Source organism: Girardinichthys multiradiatus, chromosome 15, assembly GCF_021462225.1.
Source record: "Girardinichthys multiradiatus isolate DD_20200921_A chromosome 15, DD_fGirMul_XY1, whole genome shotgun sequence".
NCBI lineage: Eukaryota > Metazoa > Chordata > Actinopteri > Cyprinodontiformes > Goodeidae > Girardinichthys > Girardinichthys multiradiatus.
The window spans coordinates 7503515-7523352 of NC_061808.1; the positions used below are offsets into that span (position 1 = coordinate 7503515).

Here is a 19838-nt window from a genome sequence, read left to right on the forward strand (position 1 = left end):
GAGGAAATTCTCATCACTTCGACACACTGGCATTTAATAAAAAAAAATATTTTACTGTACGAAGTTATGTAAAACCTTTGAAAATTTAACTTATTAAAACTTCTGTATAGCTTGATAGCAGTACCCGCTGAGGCCATACCAGGAACTGTTGATTCTCCTTTAGCTGTTACATTTATACATTATATAATTAACTATTAATAGAGGACAACATTGTTAAATTATTTACTTCTCTGTGTAGGTCTCCCAGGCCCGAAGGGTGAAAAGGGTGATGTGGGAAAAATGGGCCATCCTGGATTTCCTGGGGTCACTGGCCTACAAGGTGGGTAATGTGGACACCGTGTAGCATATCCAATACTGAGGGACTTTGGTGTAGACTCTCCGTCATCTAGTACATGACAGTCCTGAGTGCTTGACTTGAATGAAACTGGACTTCCCCAGTGTTTCTCATTAGATGTGAGATTTCAGGGCATACTGCTAGGATGGAACCCCCAGAAATGTGTTCTTTTAAACCCTGAATACATTCAATACATGAAATGACAGTTTTATTGTTTTGTAATATCAGTTGCTGTCACTGTATTAGAGTGTGGTTCTGGTTAAAAATTACAATTCGTGCTGAACAACTTTACTTACATGAACTGAACTTTGTCTCTGTTGAATGCCTCTGCAGCTTGAATGTTTAACAAAACTTACAATTAAATCGAAATGCTGTTTCCATCCGGCCGTAAAGTACAAATATGCAAATATGTTTACAACTATTGTCTCCTTTTGTAGGTCTCAAATAAACTGAGAAATTATTTTTGTTGCTTATTGACATTATTGTCCCCATATAATAGCTAAAAAATTAGGAAATTCTTTCTGCTGTTCAGTGGGAAGTCCCCTATTCAAAAACATCCTTAACCACAGTTGGACTAGTTAAATAGTAGCAGAACATGCAATTCTATGCATTTTCCTTTAATCATTTCTTTTATATGTTTGTACAGTCAGGACGGTTGGAAAATGTTGTACCACATCTACAGGATAAATAGTTTAGAGTCATTTTAATTAGCTATCCTCTAGACGTTCATTGCAAACAACACATTTGAGTGTTGTGAGCATATGGGGAAAGAAATTATTCATGATAAAATAGCAGGACTGGTGGACGTTTAAAGACCACAGATTAGTTTCTGCAAAAGTTCCCTCGCTGTTTTTATTGTTATATTCAGAAACTTTTTTATGTAATGAGTGGACAGACTAAGACCATGTTTACATGACTATTTTCTGGAGAAAACAGAAAAGTTTAGTTGTATTTCTGCTATTCATTTACATGACAATGGCACACGTTTTCTCTGAAAATGACACAATATGAGATCGAATTCCAGGCTGTTATGGTTTGAAAACGTCTCGGCCTCCATTGTTGTGTAGACGGGAAAAACTGACTTACTAGGAAACCCTTGCTTCTGAAATCAGTAGAAATTAATGCGCATGCGCACAACATCATGGCTGCCAACCAGTTTAAAACCCACAAAAGACAAAGATATTAACAATAACAATGATGGACTTCAGAGGAACTACATCCGCTGCTGACTCTTTTACATCTAACAATGGTTCTCCAACAAGGCATTCAATTTCTCCCCTGTTTTGCTTCTGTTGAGTTTCAAACAAAATACTGCCTATGGTATATTTCCCCTGGTGCGGCGGTAGAATTATACTGTTTTCATGTACTTGACGTGTTAACAAAAAGTCAAAGAAAATCCTGTTTTCAAAGTATCGTTGTCATGTAAACAGGACCTAAATAGTCACCTATATGTATTAAGAAAACAACGTTCCAGACTTTGGGTGGGGATTTTTGAGAAAGTGCCAGTCTTTTAGGCCTGGAAGCAGTCTGCTCTCATCTTCTATCCAACATTCCCTAAACATTTCCAAGAAACATTGTCCTTTTTGAGGGGGGATTCCTCATCTGCTGCTGTGGTTCCAGGAACTGTATCAACAGAAAAAAAAGAAAGGGTCTTCATTTTTAGTTGTCGTAAAAACTGAGCAAAGACAATGAGAAGCATAACTTTTCCTGTAAAATCAATAAAGCAATACAACTCTCAATGGTTACCATTGTTATCTTTAGGGGAGAAGAAGGAGATCTCTCTGTAAACAAAAATGTTTAGAAATAAAAGTATAGAAATACAATTTTATGATATATTTTTATCTTTTAAGCTGTTTTGACAAAACTGAAATCAGTACAAATTCCCGATTTAATATGTGGCCAACAATTAATTCAAACAAAGTTTAACATCTGTTACTGTTCAGAGTAAGAGCTTTAGACCCAAACCAGATCTAGAAACCTTGTAAAGTACTGCAGACATGCAACCCCAATCATCTTTTGAAGAAACCCATGATTCAAAGGGATGTTTGTTATATATCCCAATCATACACATTGCTGCAGGCGAAGCTTTTCTTAACAAAATATCTTGAACATATTCTGATGACATTCAGCTAATGGCTTTATGTAAAGCAGCTGTATATTAAGTCTGGACACGTTTAGGGGGATGTTGGATACTTTCTCCCTTTGCCAGTTTAACTTCTGCAGCTCTTGGTCGTTGTATTACCAACATTTTAGACAGTCATTGACTGCAGAAAATCTAGAAAAACCTATCTATCTATTTATGTCTGTTTTGTTTGTGGCTGAGAAATTCTAAATACATGGGAACATAACAAAGAAGCTGATGACGCAAAATGAAAAACCTGGCAGATGTACTAGACATCCGTCCAGTGATGAATATGAGCATTAAAACTGTTCAGTGCTTCACAATTGGTTTACAGTCATCGTTTACTGTAAAATCAACTGTTGTACTCTGTAGCGTTTACAGTCAAATACAGATGATATGAAAAAAAATATCTAAAAGCAGGGCCCCCGTAACACTAACCGGAGTCCTCAGTACCACAAATAAACAAGCAGCAATGGACCAAAACACAGCAGTTTCCTGTTCAGACTTACTCTGTCTACATGTCTTGTCACCAAAGTGTAGATGTTGTTATATTTAGATGTGTTTTATTGCTGTCTTTAGGGGAAGTCACAATGTATATAAATGATGGTGTTACATTGCATCATCCTGGCTGTCGTGGTCCAGTTTGTTTCTGATCCAGAAAAAAATTGAATCGACCAGGTAAATACTTACTCGACTACTTGCACTAGCTTTTACCAACGTTCTTTCAACTCAGCTTCTTTATCTCCAGATTAATTTATTGATTGTATATTAATGTATTGTCTTTATTAATTTTGTCATTGGCAGCAGTGAATACCAAGCACAGTCATTCAAACTGAAAGAAAAGCATCTATGACCATACATTTTCAAGTCTTGCCACAGAATATTAATTGTACTCTGGACTTTGACTGGGCCATTCTAACACATGAATGTGGTTTAATCTAAACTACTCCATTGTAGGTCTGGCTGATATGTTTAGGGTTGCTGTTTTGCTGAAAGGTAAATGTCCAGCCCTGGTCTTAAGCCTTTTGCTGCCATTAACTGGTTGTCGTCCACTGTTTAGTTTACCATCAACAATGAACAAATTCCCAATCCCTGCTGAAGCATGTAAGGGCATTACGCTGCCACCACTGTGCTTCACGGTGGGGGATGGTGTGTTCAGAGTGATGTGTAGCTCTAGGCTGGTTTAAATCTTATCTGTCTGACAGATTCCAGTTTGTTCATGTAAATAATAAATCATCTTTAAACTCCAGGGTTAATTGTGGAGTACCACAGGGTTCAGTACTTGGGCTAATTCTCTTTACTATATATATGCTTCCAATAGGTCAAATTATCAGGCAGCATAGGATAAATTTTCACTGTTACGCTGATGATACTCAGCTTTACTTATCCATAAATCCTGATGAACCCAACCAGTTAGATAGACTACAAGCATGTCTTGAAGACATAAAAACTTGGATGACTTTAAATTTATTGCCTCTAAATTCAGACAAGACAGAAGTTGTCGTCTTTGGACCGGAGTCTTTAAAAAAGAAACTGCTTAGTCAATCACTTAACCTGGATGGCATTAAATTGACCTCCGGTAATAAAGTAAAAAACCTTGGTGTTATTTTTGACCAGGACATGTCATTTAAAACCCATAACAAAGAGGTTTCTAGGATTTCCTCCTTTCATCTCCGGAACATTGCCAATATTAGAAATGTCCTACATAGGAGTGACCCTGAAAAACTAGTCCATGCATTTGTTACTTCAAGGCTGGACTATTGTAATTCTTTACTATCAGGATGTCCACAAAATGCAGTTAAAAGCCTTCAGCTGATTCAAAATGCTGCAGCAAGAGTTCTGATGAAAATTAAAAAGAGAGATCATATTTCTCCTATTTTAGCTTCCCTTCATTGGCTCCCTGTTAAATCCAGAATAGAATTTAAAATTCTCCTCCTCACATATAAAGCCATTAATGATCTAGCTCCATCATACATCAGAGATCTGATGGCTCCATATGTTCCTAACAGGGCACTTCGTTCTCAGACTGCAGGTTTACTGGTGGTTCCTAGAGTCTCTAGAAGTAGAATGGGAGGCAGATCCTTTAGTTATCAGGCTCCTCTCCTGTGGAACCAGCTCCCGGTTTTGGTCCGTGAGGCAGACACCCTGTCTACTTTTAAAGCTAGGCTTAAAACTTTCCTTTTTGATAAAGCTTATAGTTAGAGTGGCTTAGTTTATCAAGGAGGGAGCCTTCCTCCTTCCCTGTTGGATGGAGTAAGGGGGAGTCAGGTTTAGCCTAAACCGGCTCAGTTATGGTTGAGGTGCAAACACACCCTCCATTTCTGCTACCTGTATGACCCCTTGTCTTTTCCAATGGTTATAATTAGTCTGACAGAGGGAGGTATCCCAATCCTTGTGGTTTTTAGTATAACAATGGCCATCAGTGGGACCCTTTGTGGGGTTCCTTGAGATGACATTGTTGTAAATAAGCGCCGTTTAACTAAATAATCTGAACTGAAACTATCTGTGTAGTTATGCTGCTATAGGCTTAGGCTGCTGGAGGACATAATGACCACTTTCACCCTCTTCGCTACATTCTCACACTACTCTCCAATTTTGCATTGTTTGCTGTTATTTCAGCTTTTAACCTTGTTCTCTCTATTCTCTTCCTAGAAGCTACACCTGGCCTGGCTCTGTGTCTACCTGTGACACCTTTCTGGAGAGGGGAATTGTCCAAGCTTCTGCTGGCAACAACTTAATGCTCACCCTCTACCAATGATCCACATGGCCTTGTCTTTTAGTGTTTAACCCTTTCTCTCTCCTAGACATGGCGATTGACTGAGCTTAACTGTAACTAACTGTATGTGCTCTCTTTCAGATTTTATCCTTGAAAACTGGCTCAGAGTTTATCTGTTCTTTCTTTCTAGGTGAAACGACTAAAGGAGCTACATCCAACATTTACTTTTCCTTCCCATAGAAAGGACTCCTGGATCAGTGCTTCTTTGTTGTCTTTGTGTCTCTGCTCTGTTCTTTCTCTCAAACCCCCAGTCGGTTGTGGCAGATGGCCGCTCACACTGAGCCTGGTTCTGCTGGAGGTTTCTTCCTGTTAAAAGGGAGTTTTTCCTCTCCACTGTCGCTACATGCATGCTCAGTATGAGGGATTGCTGCAAAGTCAACGCCAGTGACTGTCCACTGTCTCTACATGCTCATCCAGGAGGAGTGATTGCTGCAAGTCACTGACTGGATGCAATCTGCTGGGTTTCCTTAGACAGAAATTTTTTTTATCCAATTTGAATAAATAACTAACGTTGAATGCACTGTTCAATGGTTAGGACTAATTGGAATGTTTGTACCTGACTGTTGTGAAGTGCCTTGAGACGACATGTGTTGTGAATTGGCGCTATATAAATAAAACTGAATTGAATTGAATTGTAGTGTTAGCTACATAGAAAATCATAGGGAATCTCAGCATTTGTCTCATCTCACCCTCTTCCACATGTTTGTTGTGTCCCCTATGGCTTGTGGAAAACTTTGATAAGCACTTCTTAAAGTTTTCCTTTAACACTGGCTTTCAGCATGCCACTCTTCCATGAAGACCATCCAGATTTGTGAAGTACACGGCTAATAGTTGGAAAATTGGGAGACTCTGGATCTCTGCAGCTCTTTCACAAATTAATGCTGTCCTTGCCCACCTGTCAGTTTATACTGACAACCATATCTGAGTAGGTTTTCCATACTCTTTCAATTTTCAGATTATAGATTGAGATTTTATAACCTAACACTTAAACTGCTCCACTGCTTTCTCCGTGATCTGTCTGCTGTGTTCCTTGGTCTTCATGATGCTGTTTGTTCTCTAACAACCTCGGAAACCTTCACAGTTGGATTTATTCAGAGATTAAATTACACACATGTAGACTATTTACTAATTAAGATACTTCAGATGGCAGTTGGTTGCACTAAATTTTATTTAGGGGCGTTAGAGTAAAGAGGGCTGAAAAAAAGGCACACCACATTTTTTAGATTTTTATTTGTAAAGAAACTTCAAAAATCAAGTATCCCATTATTTTCACTTTATTATGCACTACTTTGACATTGGTCTAGTGCATAAAATCCCAGTGAAACACATTGAAGTTTGTGGCTGTAACATGATGAAATGTGGAAAAGCTAAAAGCATATGAATTGTTTTGCAAAGCACTGTATATAATTCAGCAGATGATGTATTTTTAGTTTCAATTTAAAGGCCAGATATAAGTAAATGTTTAGTTTTTCATATTAGTGTTGGTATACTGAGGACTTTTCATATGATAAATCAATATTTAAATACTTTTCCAAGCCATTTTTACACTTCTTTTAGCAGCTGTTCCCAAAGATATGGCGTCTTTTCTCAACAAAGTCATCTTAGGGTATTTTTCAAAAATGCAAACAGGTCTGACTGAAATGCAGTTTTTAGTCTGCTTTTTCTATTACAAGTTGATCCAATACATTCTGGTCCAGATTAAAATCCAAATATTTACAGTGCAAACTACAAACCAGTTTAATACAGTCAGATTCAATAAATTATAAAATAGCAGTTGGAAAAGGTGAAGCCAGGAAATCGCTCATTGCAGCCATGCACAGGGGGATGGGCAACTTCTTTTAATCAGAATCAGGCTTAAGATGGGCCATTTGTCTCCAACTTTTGAGTTTGAGAGGACAAGAAGTAAACAGAGATGGTTGGGCCATGCAAACTTATAAAAACAAAATAGATGTTTTGATTCATTTACCTTTAATGTATTCCTATCATAAAATGAGCTGCCTGTAAAAATGCTGTGGGGCTTTAACTCTTACGCAGGAAGTTGGATGGAAGTGTGTTGAATTTAAAGATGTTTTCACTGCTGCAGGCTGTTTCCATTCCAACAAACTCAGATCAAGACAATTTGTTTATATTTCACACTAGACACAATTATGTTCCTCCATTTGTATCGAAGCCAAAAAGTCTTTCATCATATCCAGCCTCTTTCCTCTTGCACTTTTGCTCTGGGTCCAAACTCTGATTGATAGCATTTTCTTAGTGAGTTGTTGAATCGTGTGGAGTTACATGACATCATACATCATCAGTTTATTGTACTTTTCTGGCTCTAACGCTTTTAGTGTAATTATTTCACTAACATTTTGGAGCAGTCACAACTGTGCAATCAGAGTGAATCATTTCAGAATAATTAAGATGACTTCAGTGCTGCAATCAATAAGTAGATACCACAATAATTTTATGACATTTGTTCATTCTCACTGTTAACAAATGTTCGTAGTTTGTGCCACAGGAAATGCATTCGTTTTGCAACGATAAAAGAGAAAGAAATTTGCGTTCTGGCATAGGAGAAACCTTTTACCTGTGTTTCCAAATCCAAATTTTCCACAAGAACAATACAGCAGTTGAGAGGGATTGAAAACAAGTCGTTGGGTTTCAATCGTTTTTCACAGATTTCCCAGAATTAGACATCAGTGTTCAACATTGTTAGTTTTTTATAACGTTTGATGATCATAGTGCTATTTAAGGTAGTTTTTTATGTATATCCAACAAAATTATTGCAACCTTAAACAATAACAGGTTTACAGTTTTGTATTTGTGTTCTTGCTCTAGGACTTACAGGAGAGAAGGGAATGCAAGGCGTCCAGGGAATAAAAGGATCTCCTGGGGTTGATGGGCCACAGGGAGAGAAGGGTGAACGTGGACCAGTTGGGCCTAAAGGTACAATAACCTAATCTCTATGACCTGTCAGTGCCTCACCCTCATTATGAAGCGTTTCATTGGGACTGACAGTAACAGGGTCTAGGTCTTCTTAGAAAAATGTAAATCATGGGATAATCTCTATAATGGTTATAGTTGTGATAAATAAGCAAATACCTAAGCTTACAGTGCTAGTTCTTCAGCCTTTCTCCACATTTAGCTGCCATTCATTCTGTTGGTTGTACTTACCTGGTTTCCATGTTCCTACTCAGATCTCCAGTGTTGAGGTTCTATGGTTTCATTGTCAATTGCTGGATTCTTTTATTCCTCGTGTCATGTCTTGATTTCCTCGTGTCATGTCTTTTAGTTCCTTTTATTTCATTGTTAAATCCTCCCTCCGCCATGCACCTGCCGATGTCCTGTTTTCATTTGAGTCCGTCTCAAATCCAACATATGACAATTAAGGGAATGACCAACCACAGATGTTTATGTTTTCCTATTATTCAGTGCTGCATTTTTTACTCTTCATAAAATGACAAGCCCATAAACAGCTGCTACAAACCTTGTATCCATTATTAGTATACAGGTTAACCAACATAAATCAGAATACTAACTGAAATTCTGTTCAAATAGTGAAACCCATGAATTATATATAATTTCTTTACACAGTGAAGTGGGGTGTGAGGGTTTAAAGCAGTATAGGTTGCTTTAATAGCAGCCTTCAGCTTGTCTCTTATTGGCTCTGGTGTCTCTCATCTTCGTCTGGATGATGCTCCATTAATTCACTATGAGGTTTAGCTCTGGCCTGTTTGCAGCCCAATCAATCAAAGTGATACCACAGTCACTAAAGCAAGTATTGAGGCAGATAACATGCCTCCCTAAATCATCAACTGTGGAAGCTTGCCCCTTGGACCTGCAACAACTTTCTGTTCTGTGCCTAACCACTCTTCCTCCAGTATCTGGAACCTTGATTTCCAAATAAAAAGCAAAATGTGAGATAGTCTGGGGGTGCCCAACTCCAATCCTTGAGAGCTACTATCCTGCAACTTTTGGATGCATTCCTTCACCAACACATTTGAATTAAATGGCTGAAATCCCTCATCAGCATTCAGTCAATCAGCTCTACAGAGGCATGGCAACAAGACATATATGTGATTCAGATGTGTTGGAGAAGGGATACATCTAAAAGTGGCACAACAGAACCTCTTGATAATTGGAGTTGAGCACCGCCGGTCTAGTCCTTTTTCTCCTTTGCCCATGTAAGACATTTCTGATGATCAGTAGTGACTTTACACAAGGAAAGCGACAGTTGTTACCCATCTCCTGGACAAGCCTGTGTGTGGTGACTGACTCCAGCTGTGGTGTACACCTTGTGAATCTCCCCTAAAATCCAGAACAGGCTTTGCTTTTTTTTCTTCCAGTCAACTTTTCATTAATATGCTTGGACACAGCACTCTCTGACAGTCTGCTGCAAAACGTTTTATTAGTCTCATGTAATATTAAAATTTTCTGAGAAACTCAACATTTAAAATCTAACATAAGTAAAGACATATATTGATATCTGTGTAATGAATCTGTATATTATCAGGCACACCTTTTGAATTAAATTATTGAAATAAATACATCTTTCGATGATAATCTATCTTATTGAGATGTACAGTTGAATTCAGTCCTGTAACGTTTGTGTTATAAACTGTTGAAACTGTACCTTTAACCTGTATGTTTACATAACATTTTATTGTATGTCACACTATAACACCTTATAAACTGTTCTGCCGCTCCTACTTTGCCTTCAAACTGCATCTAAACTATATACAAACTTTTTTAAATTCAAGAACTTAAGTGTGGGTCTGTGTGTTATAACCACACGTTGAAGAGTCAACTATAGAAAGGAAATACCAGAATCGATTGGCAACCCAGGTGAACCAGCTTTTCACCAGCAATTAAACACAGCAGATATGTGGGCAGCCAAGACTGAAGAAAATCCTAACATTACAAGCCCATACAAGCTACCTTAGATTTAATTTTAACCACCCATACATTGGGAAAAAAGATTGTTTTCTTTCTTCAAATAATTTAAGACTTTCTTCCAAAGACACTCAACACAGTTCTCACATGGCTTTGTGTAATAAAATAAAACTTTATTAGGATTTAACAGAAACTAAAACATTTACCACTTCTGGTGTCCCTAGCAGTTATCCGTTTAGGTTCAGTCCTGGAAACTATCAATGTTTCAACATCCACATCATTTTTGTTCCACGATAACAGCTGTTCCTGCTAATTCAATTGCTGTTCAGCTGTTTCAAAACTCAGTCAGTGCAAATGTAACAATGCAAAACAAACAGTTAAACCAGGTTTTTCTGGATTAAAAAATTGATAAAACTCAGACTGGCAGATTTTTGTCCAATGAAAACATCAATGAAACAATCCATGAATTAATCCTAAATGTCCTCTTTTCATGCAGTTTAAAATTGTATCCTCCAATATCAACTCATTATTAGGTGCTCATGTTAATCATAGACTGAGTCACTCCAAGCTCTAATTTTATCACAAAAACATTGCACAGACAATGTGAACAGTAAATAAAGAAATGTTCATGTTTGTACAAATAAAGTTGTGAATTATGCAGTGTCTATTTTAGAAACATCTTGCCACTGGTTCCTCTAATATTATCTAATATTTTGTGATGAGCTTATATATGTTTATTAGTCTAGGATGGATAATATTTTTTATGCACAGTGTAAAATTGGTAGTGAGTATTTATTAGTCTCCAAACAGCTGAATTTGATTGTATTTGCAGTTTCAAGGCATTCAGCATCTGGATTCCACAGCTTTTCTGACAAAAGCATTCACATGCACAGTCATCCAACTTTTAATTATCTAATCTAATACTTAACTACAGCAAAACATTCCTTCTTCACCTTATCTGGCTTTTTATTGTATTCCCTACAGACAAGAACACAGTTCTGATAAAGAAATCAGAACCATGATAAGGCGCTGCAGTGTTTGTGTTATTTAGTGTCTGTGTGCGTCCAGCCAACAGCTGTTGGCAGTCACAGCTGGTTTAGTTGAAACGTCCAATGTTCATTCCCACAGTTCACCGAGATCTTTCTGTTCCATGCTTTTAGTTATGGCCCTCCAGTGAGTAAGACCCAACACTGGGTTTATTGTTTTTTTAATTTGGACAGATAAAGCTTCTACGTTTGGCTATAATTGTTTTGTTTCTTTCGTTTCCAGATTTAAAAGACAGAGATCAGTGACCGCTAACATAGCAGCAAAATCTCTGGACCATTTCCTACGAGACAAACATTTCAGCTTTTATGTCTTTGCTATTTGTCCCACCTCCACACAAACAACACAAAAAATTAAATAGCAAGTGAGAAAAATAAAAATCATTTCCTTTATTGGTAACATCGTCTTGCATTGTGCCACCCTATTTGAGAAATTAGAGGCAAGTTTCATATCTAATGTTTCTATTTGACAAATGAGCATTAAGCAGACATTAGATACTTCTCAGTTCGGTGAGTCAGTATCTTTTTTGCAAAATTACCACATCTTTTCCAAAGTCTTTAGATAAATTATTGAATTACATTTACAAGATTAATTGGGTCAAACGTTGAAGTAGGAAAAAAAGAAAAATAAAGTCAAGCTCTAAGGCAAAACTCCTCCCAACCTATAGCCCCTTCAGTGACTAAATCATAATTTAGGAATTATCTAAGGTACTGTTTGGGAACGTTTTGGCTGTTCTGTCCTAAACAGCTGCTGTTTTGTTGCTTTTACCTGGAACAGCCAACATATTTCACAGTAAGAGGCTTGAATCACAAAGGCAGTGTTTGTGAACTGTCAAACACGGAGCTCACAAAGACACAACATCATATTACACCAGCAGCTGTCCCTTAATTCTGCTGCTTGTTTTCTTCTGTGTGACGAGTCAGAAAAAGAGGAAATAGCCTATTGTTGCAAATCATAGCCACATGTTGCAATCAGTGACCACGGTTTCTTCTTGTTTTTTGGAATAAATTAAAGAAAACATGGAAACACCAGCTTCAGGGTTATGATCATCCTGGCTGAGAAAACATGATAATGTCTCCTACAAAAATACTCTTTGGGTCTGCATCCTTTGCCTAAAGTAATAGGCATTTTTATTGAATATTACAAAGAAAGATCAGAAATCCTCTCCTTCAGATGTTTCTGTATTTTTTTTCCAGCTGAATGCTTAGTTGTCAGTTTTACAGACCCAGCATAAAACAGCACATAGGGTTGAAGAGGGGAAAATAAAATGCCTGTAAAAACCCCACTGAGATGTTTCACGGTTTATTTTTAAAGATGAGTGATGAGCAGAGTGAACATGTAGGGCTTTCTATTGTTTTAAGCTCCATAGTTCAGTTAAAGTTCAACATGTTGTGTTTACTGACAGTCCTGTACTCTTTCGGTACTGTTTACCATTGTGGCAAATGGACTTTCTATGACAGTGCTTAAAGTGTCAATTCACACAAGGATAAACAAATGCCATATTATTAATTAATTTAATTATTAAATGATTATTTATTAAATATTAATAAAAACCTAATCAATTTGGACCAGGTAGAGAATGATTAGGCCACAATAACATTTTAAGTAAACAATTAAGAAGTAATTGCTAACTAATTAGCTAATTAATGACAAATGACAAATTTGATTTAATAAAAACCTTTAAATAACACTCTTAATTAAACTCACCATTATAAACTGTGATGTCTATCAGACCAGACTCTCTGTATGGGAAGTTTCTACACCACCATCATCAGTTTGATCTTTCTTTTAGGTAGCTACCAGCAGGATGCAGTAACCATGCCATTTTGTCCCAATATTTTAGTCTGGAGCATTGCTATGTAAACATCTTATCTGGAAGTCAGGAGGAATCATGTACACAACATCCAAAATCTGTGCTTTTACTTTATCACTCTGAGCAGATCACACTGGAGCTCTGAAGCCAGAAGCATTTCTTTCATGAGTTGAGCTGTTTTTGTTTTATTTTTTATTTTTTTATTTTTTATTTATGTTGCTTAATTTATTTTGTTTCCAAAAGGGTTGCAAAGAATTACTCTTAATGTTTCTGTGACATCCACCCCACACCAGTGTGGTGTGGGGTGGATTAAGTGGTAGCCCTGCCATGGTGCCACTCCTCCTTTAAATTCTCAAAACAGCCGGGGAGCTTAATGAAGTATAATGGAGGGCTGTTCTGTTTTTGAATCACCCCAGAAGACCTCCCAAAACCCTGAAAATAGCATCCAACCTCTATCTCTATTTGAAGGGGGGCTAAAGAATACAGGAAAACTATTATTTAGTAATTTATTGTTTTTACAGAATCCCCTTCATTTAGTAGATTACCATAATGTGGCGATATTATTGAGCAACAAATTAACAGCATTTTCACATGAATTTTAAGTGTCATTTGTGCATCCGTACATTTTCCTTCTGGGTGCTTCAAATGTACTTCTTATTTCATATACATGTATGTTAGGCTAACAGGTGATTCAGATTTCACTGTAGATATCAGCATATATTGGTTTCAACCTGAGGCTGCTCAATCTTAGCCAATTGGTAGATAAATCTCTCCATGTTAATAAAAATCCCTATAATTTTTAAAGATTTCAAATGCTATTTAGAAGCTATAACAAAACATTCATTTCAGACATTATACCCATTTCCATCTTTCAGGACCACAGATATACAGACTGATGTTGTGGACCATAAATCAGATGCCGTATTTTGTAGCTCAGCAGTAGCTTATGGTGTGTTTGTGTTTTCCCTGCAGTATAATTTCGTTGTTAAGGATGTGGTCAAAAACTCTGCACGTCACAGGCAGGGTGTGGCAGCATGGTTGCACCAAACACAGGCCATAAAACATGGGTGGCAGGGCTGACAGCCACCTTCGCTGACACCTACACTGTAAACCTATGATTTAAAAGAAGATCAAATTAAAGTTGGGATAAAGGCCCAGTGTTAGCTAATCCCTATATAGCTTGATGGCAGAAACAGACTTGTGGTTTTAAGCCTCTCTGCTAAGAGCTAGCAACAACTGGAGCTAAACCCTTGACATTTTGGCAAAGAATTATGTTGTTAAATAAAAACAAATGAGAAATGAGTTGTATCCCGGCTGTTGATTACATGGACATTGGTGGGTAAATGTGTCATATATTTAGAGCAACCAAAATGGAGTTTTTTCCCTCCACTGATTTGGTGGTTTTACACTTTTTAAGCTATAGGTCAACATTTAAACTCTAATATTACAATATAATGACTTTTATAGAGGCAGATTAATTACAACCGTAGCCTTGTAATGTCTACGTGTTTTTACAGGGCTGCTTATTTAAAAGGGTTCTGGTAAAAAAAATAACTTCAATGGGAGGAAGTGGATATAAGATTAAGAAAATAGATTAGAAATTTTTAAAATTAATCTTCAAGGCTGAACTAAAATCTGGGAAATCTGAGGTATTTTAATGAACCTTTAAATCTTTCCAACTGTGTGGTTTAATTGGGGTTGTCATTATATAGAATATGAGGAGTTTTGTGGGTTTTTCAGCTGATAAACAGGTTCTATATCTGCTCATGTTTTGTCTGTGATAGCATCTGATATGATTCAAATAATAAACTCATCCCTTTTGTCAAGTGTTTTCCCCCAGGCCTTAAAAACAGCAATTATCAAACCACGGTTGAAAAACAACAATATTGACAAATTGTTATTGCAAAACTACAGGCCCACCTCAAAGCTCCCATTTATCAGTAAGGTTAGTGAAAAACCTGTGTTTTAACAGTTAAATACCTTCTTAACAATGACCATGGGCAGACATTTCACCACTGATCATCAGCAAGGACTGTTTGGAGAAGGTGGCTAACTTCTGATTCGACACATCGAGAAGAGCCCTACCTCTATTCTGTTTTATTCTATTCTGTTCTAAAATACTTCTATTAGTTTATAAATCACTGAATTGCTTAGCACCAAAATATATTTAAGTTTTGCTGTCGTATCAACCTTCCAGACGACTCAGGTCTTCTGGTTCAAGTCAACTATTTGTTTAGAGTTGCCTTTGACTGATGAAGTAATGACGAAAATTCAATCTGGTATAGTCACCCACTCCTCCAGCTTCCTCCAATGGCTTCTCCGTGCGTCTCCGCTCCAACCAATTGGCATCAAGTCCGCAGTAATCCTCAGCCAATGATCCTTCAAGGCTCCGCATTTAAAGTCTCCCATTCATGGATCTCCCAGCTGTCAGCCGAGCTTCGACCCTCCTCCACCCCATGGCCTCCATCGGATTCTCAGTTCTATTACCATCAGGCCTCCTCTCCATCACAGGTATCAGATCCGGGGGAAGACAATTCTAATTCCCTACAGGATTGAATTCCATTTAAACTAGCAACTGGAACATAATAATTTTAGTCTGTAGTACAACTTTTCTTTCCTTTCCGTTATTGTGCCACTGCAGTGTACCCTCATGCATGGTTTATCTCGGGTCAGCGACTGGCTCACTAACAATTATCTGATCTTAAATACCAATGGGACAGAAACCCTGATAATTGCCCCTAGCCATCTGCATGCTAAAATCAATTATCCATTGGAAACCTTGGAGTTGCATTTGACACTTTTGGCTTTTTACACATACATCCGATCTATTTATTGTTCTTGTTGATTTCATTTTAAAAACATCTCTAAAATATGTGTCATGATTCCCCAAGCTGATCTAGAAAAAATTATCCATTCATTTCTGTCATACCGTCTAGACTATTATAATGCCCTGTGTATAGGTCTGGACAGATCTTCAACTTCCCACCTCCATGGCATTCAGAACTCAGCAGCCAAACTTCCTTCGAAAACAAGTACATTTTCTCATTTCAACCCAGTTTTATACTCCTTACACTGGCTCCCAGTTGAGTTTAGAATTCGTTTTAATATTCTTGTTCTTACCTACAGGGCTCTACGTGGCCAGGCTCCTAACTATTTTTGTCAGCTTTTAACTAAACACTTTGCTCCTCGTGGCCTTCGGTCACAAGGCCAAAATCTCCTGGATGTCCCTCGTACAAGACTGAAAACCAAGGGGTACTGCAGCTCTGAAACTGTGGGACAGTTTGCCACCGCAGCTTCGCTTTGCTGGCTCTGTAGAGATTTGTACAAAACTATTGAAAACGGTTCTTTTCCAACAGGCTTTTATGTCATGATTTTATTGTGTTTTTTATGTAGATCTAAATATGATTTTCTTGTACAATACTTGTCTGTGAAATGCGCTTTATATATAAACTTTACTTAGTTACTTACTTCCTTTTTTATGTGTTTTCTTATGTTTTCATCATTTAAACACTTTGAATTGTCTTGTTGCTGAAATGAAGGCAAATAAACTTGCCTTGCCAATTTTATTTTCTCATATTAATATGATATCTTTTTTTACTTGTCTTTTTAGGTATTTAAAGTATGTTTTGTTGTTTTCAGGTGACAGAGGAGATAGAGGCTTGAAAGGGGAGAAAGGTGACAGAGGAGAACGAACAGGTGAGGACCAGTTAAATTTTTTTAAAAGGTAGGAACATTTCTCAGTATTGGTTTGGACATCAGCTGGAAAGTTAACATTTCAAGAAATAAGCAGAGGTCTACACATACTTTTTTACTAAGGTAATGTAAAAAAAACTCATTCAGAGTTATATACACCTGAACCTAAAAGTGGGTTTGAAAAACTAAAGTTTATGATAATAAGAACATGATGTGTATTATTCCAAAGGTCAATCTTATCAAGCTATTGCTGCACTACTGTCCCACCGAAGCATCTCTGTGGTTGTATATACTCCCTCAATCAATTTGACTTGTAAAAAGGCTTAAGATGAATTCAAACCTTCTTCTGGAGTAGCATAGTTTCAAAATGAAAAGAAGTCTAAAAATCAAATTTTTAATGTGAACATTTTGTTCAATGGAGTAAAGATCCAATGTCAGGAAATACTTAAAAGATTGTGCTTTAATTTATGCTTTCTTATTAAGTTGGTCAGTGTTACTTCCTGTTTAGCTGGGGTTTAAACATAATGTGATACAAAAGCTTATTTCTCTTAGCTGTTGTTCAAAGTGGGAAAGAGAAGAGAACATGCTTCTGAGGTAAGGCAGGCATGTTTTGATCTTAAGACAGAAAGTTGCAAGAAGAAAATAGCTGCTTGCCCTTAGCTAGAATTAGAGCAATACTTAAAACAACTGGATCTTTGATAAAGACTATCTTGCATCCACCCACAGTGAAGAGGATGTTATGGCAGATAAAAAAAATCTTTTCCATAACACCCATTATTTTAATGCTTATGTCGACATCTTTACCAGAGATGCCAGTAATTGGACAGAATCATATAGTATGTGCATGCACAGCAAGAGTGTATAATCCAAACCAGCAAAATAGAAAGAAAAAGTGATGACCATCTTATCTAGTGATCATATGGCATGCTAACATTTCTGTCTGTTCTAAATCCCAGGGTGCCTATGATCTGTTGTTCTTTTCATTACTCTGGCAATTGAAAGGAGATTATGATGGACTACAATGTTAATGGACACAACTCGAGAACTTTTAAGTGTGTGCAGATGCTTAAAAAAAAACATCTATGTGGATGTAGATGGAGTTCATTTATTTTCCTTTTGTCCTTCAGATATTTTTCTCTCTTTATTACAGCATTACAGCTGTTCTGCATGTCCTGCATGTGCCATAGGGCACATGCAGGACATGCAGAACAGCTGTAATGAGCAAGTCTTGATCTTCTTGAGCCACATAAACTGTCAAAGATCAGTTCTTTCCTCACATCATTAGCAAGACGTGCATGTTTGAGGTTTCACTAAAAGAAAAATGGTCTGTGTCTGCGTGCTGTAGGCGGTAAGAAATATCAAATAACGACCTCATGCATTTTTCTGTCACAACTCTCATATGAGCGACTTATTATTAGCTGCTGGACTCGGATCTTTTTACACTTCAAAGCATGTATTTTGTACCTGAGGAAGCACTTGAGTTTATTCACACGTGTTGGATGTTAATACAAAATCAGCCTGTTTCACAGAGCATTATGTCACTGAAAGGATTGAATACTGTAGTCCAGAAAGCCTCAACAGCTTGAACCAGGATTTTTGAAAATCTCCAGCTCAGATTTCAAAGTTTACAGCGGCTATATAAAGGGAAGGTGAATTAGCTTTTAAATTCTTTATGAACTCTTGTGCTTTGGGTTGTTTTTTTTTGATAAGTCGCAAAAAGAGCCGAGACTTTTTTTTAAATGTGTTTTTTAAAATGTAGGCTCAGTCGACTATTTTGCATTTGTATTTAATTGCAGGGGTGGTCACTTTGTTTGTCTTTCATTTTGAATGAGGGTGGGATGTTAACTAATCTTGTGAACCTCCAGATAACCAAAACCAATGCATTCAACAAGTTAAATATTGACAAAAACTTAACTTAGCCCAAAAACTTTTAACTAATACATGTGTTCCCTAAGAATCCCACACAAAATATAGGAGGGAAAATTACTTAAGTTCAACCTGTTTGTTTAAAACCTCGCTGTATATTTGAGCCGTGGTTACCTTAAATCTCAGGACAAATTCTGCTTTCAAACTTAACCCTGTTTTATTGTTTTACATTTTTCCCAGCCCGGTAGGGTCCACATTCATATCAACATACCCCAATCGGGTTTTAATGTCTTTACTCCATTGATAGTTTGGTAGTCTGTAAGTATTCTTGTCAGAAATATCACCTAGTAATACAATATATTCACTTGCCATAGTTCCAAATCTATGTCTAGAAGTAGAAGCCATGCTGGATTTTGTACCAATCAGTGAGCCTGACTCGGACAAAGAACAGTCTATTTGCTTTAAACTATGGATGTCCAAATAAAATCGAAAATAATACCCAAATCCCTGCATTTTTAATGATCAATTTTGGAATCCCTGGCTAAATGTAATTGCCAATATCTGATCTGGATTTGCTGTTTCTCATCTTTATGTCACAGCAAATCATGCAGCTGTTTCTTGTGGACCTAAAGAATCCCGGTTTTCCCTAAAAGTCTTATTTCTCACCCTTCACAATGACATTCACAGTGAAAGCTAGACTGTGTTTGTCTGCTGCAGCTTGCCGTCTATTTCTGTCATATGACTTGCTCACATAGCTGTCGGTGTGAGGAAGAGCTGCAAAGAGACCAGCAGATACATCAGTAGTTAAAGGGGACAACAACTTCTGTATGTTCTGGCGGCAAATGAATTGCAATGAAATATGTTATGAGCCAAAATATCAATGAGTTATATCAAAAAGGAGCATGAACAGGCTATTTTAGCTCAGTACATTAGTGAAATTATTTGCTAAATGACATATTAATGACATTTTGAGCTTCTTCATACTCAGCATTTCTTACACACTGAAGTTGCTCTTGCTGTCCTATGCTTTTGGGTGTGCATATCTGTCACTCTAGCAGAAACTCCTCCACTAAACTCTTTTTTAGTTTTCTACATTGCATTCATTTTAAAAACTGCAAGATACAAGCTGCATTTAATACTTACAGTGCCACTGAAAAGTCTTAGGGTTTGGTTAAAATGACGGGTTTTTGTGATGTAAAAAACAAACATAATTTCAACACCTTTTTACACCTGAAGCTCTTTTTGATTCAGGTCAGCATTTAGTCTTTGGTAGGACTCCTTTGGAATACGACATCTTACATGACAATATGTG

At 37.2% G+C, this 19838-nt stretch overlaps 1 protein-coding gene across 3 annotated transcripts in view; it reads left to right on the forward strand.

Moving 5' to 3' along the window:
• Positions 1-19838, forward strand: part of scara5 (scavenger receptor class A, member 5 (putative)) — a 105842-nt gene that overhangs the window by 71977 nt on the left and 14027 nt on the right. For all 3 annotated transcript variants that reach the window (XM_047388159.1, XM_047388160.1, XM_047388161.1), the window contains exons 9-11: positions 239-319; positions 8056-8163; positions 16607-16663. In XM_047388159.1, coding sequence (XP_047244115.1) covers positions 239-319; positions 8056-8163; positions 16607-16663 — 246 coding nt within the window. The remainder of the gene's footprint in view (positions 1-238; positions 320-8055; positions 8164-16606; positions 16664-19838) is intronic.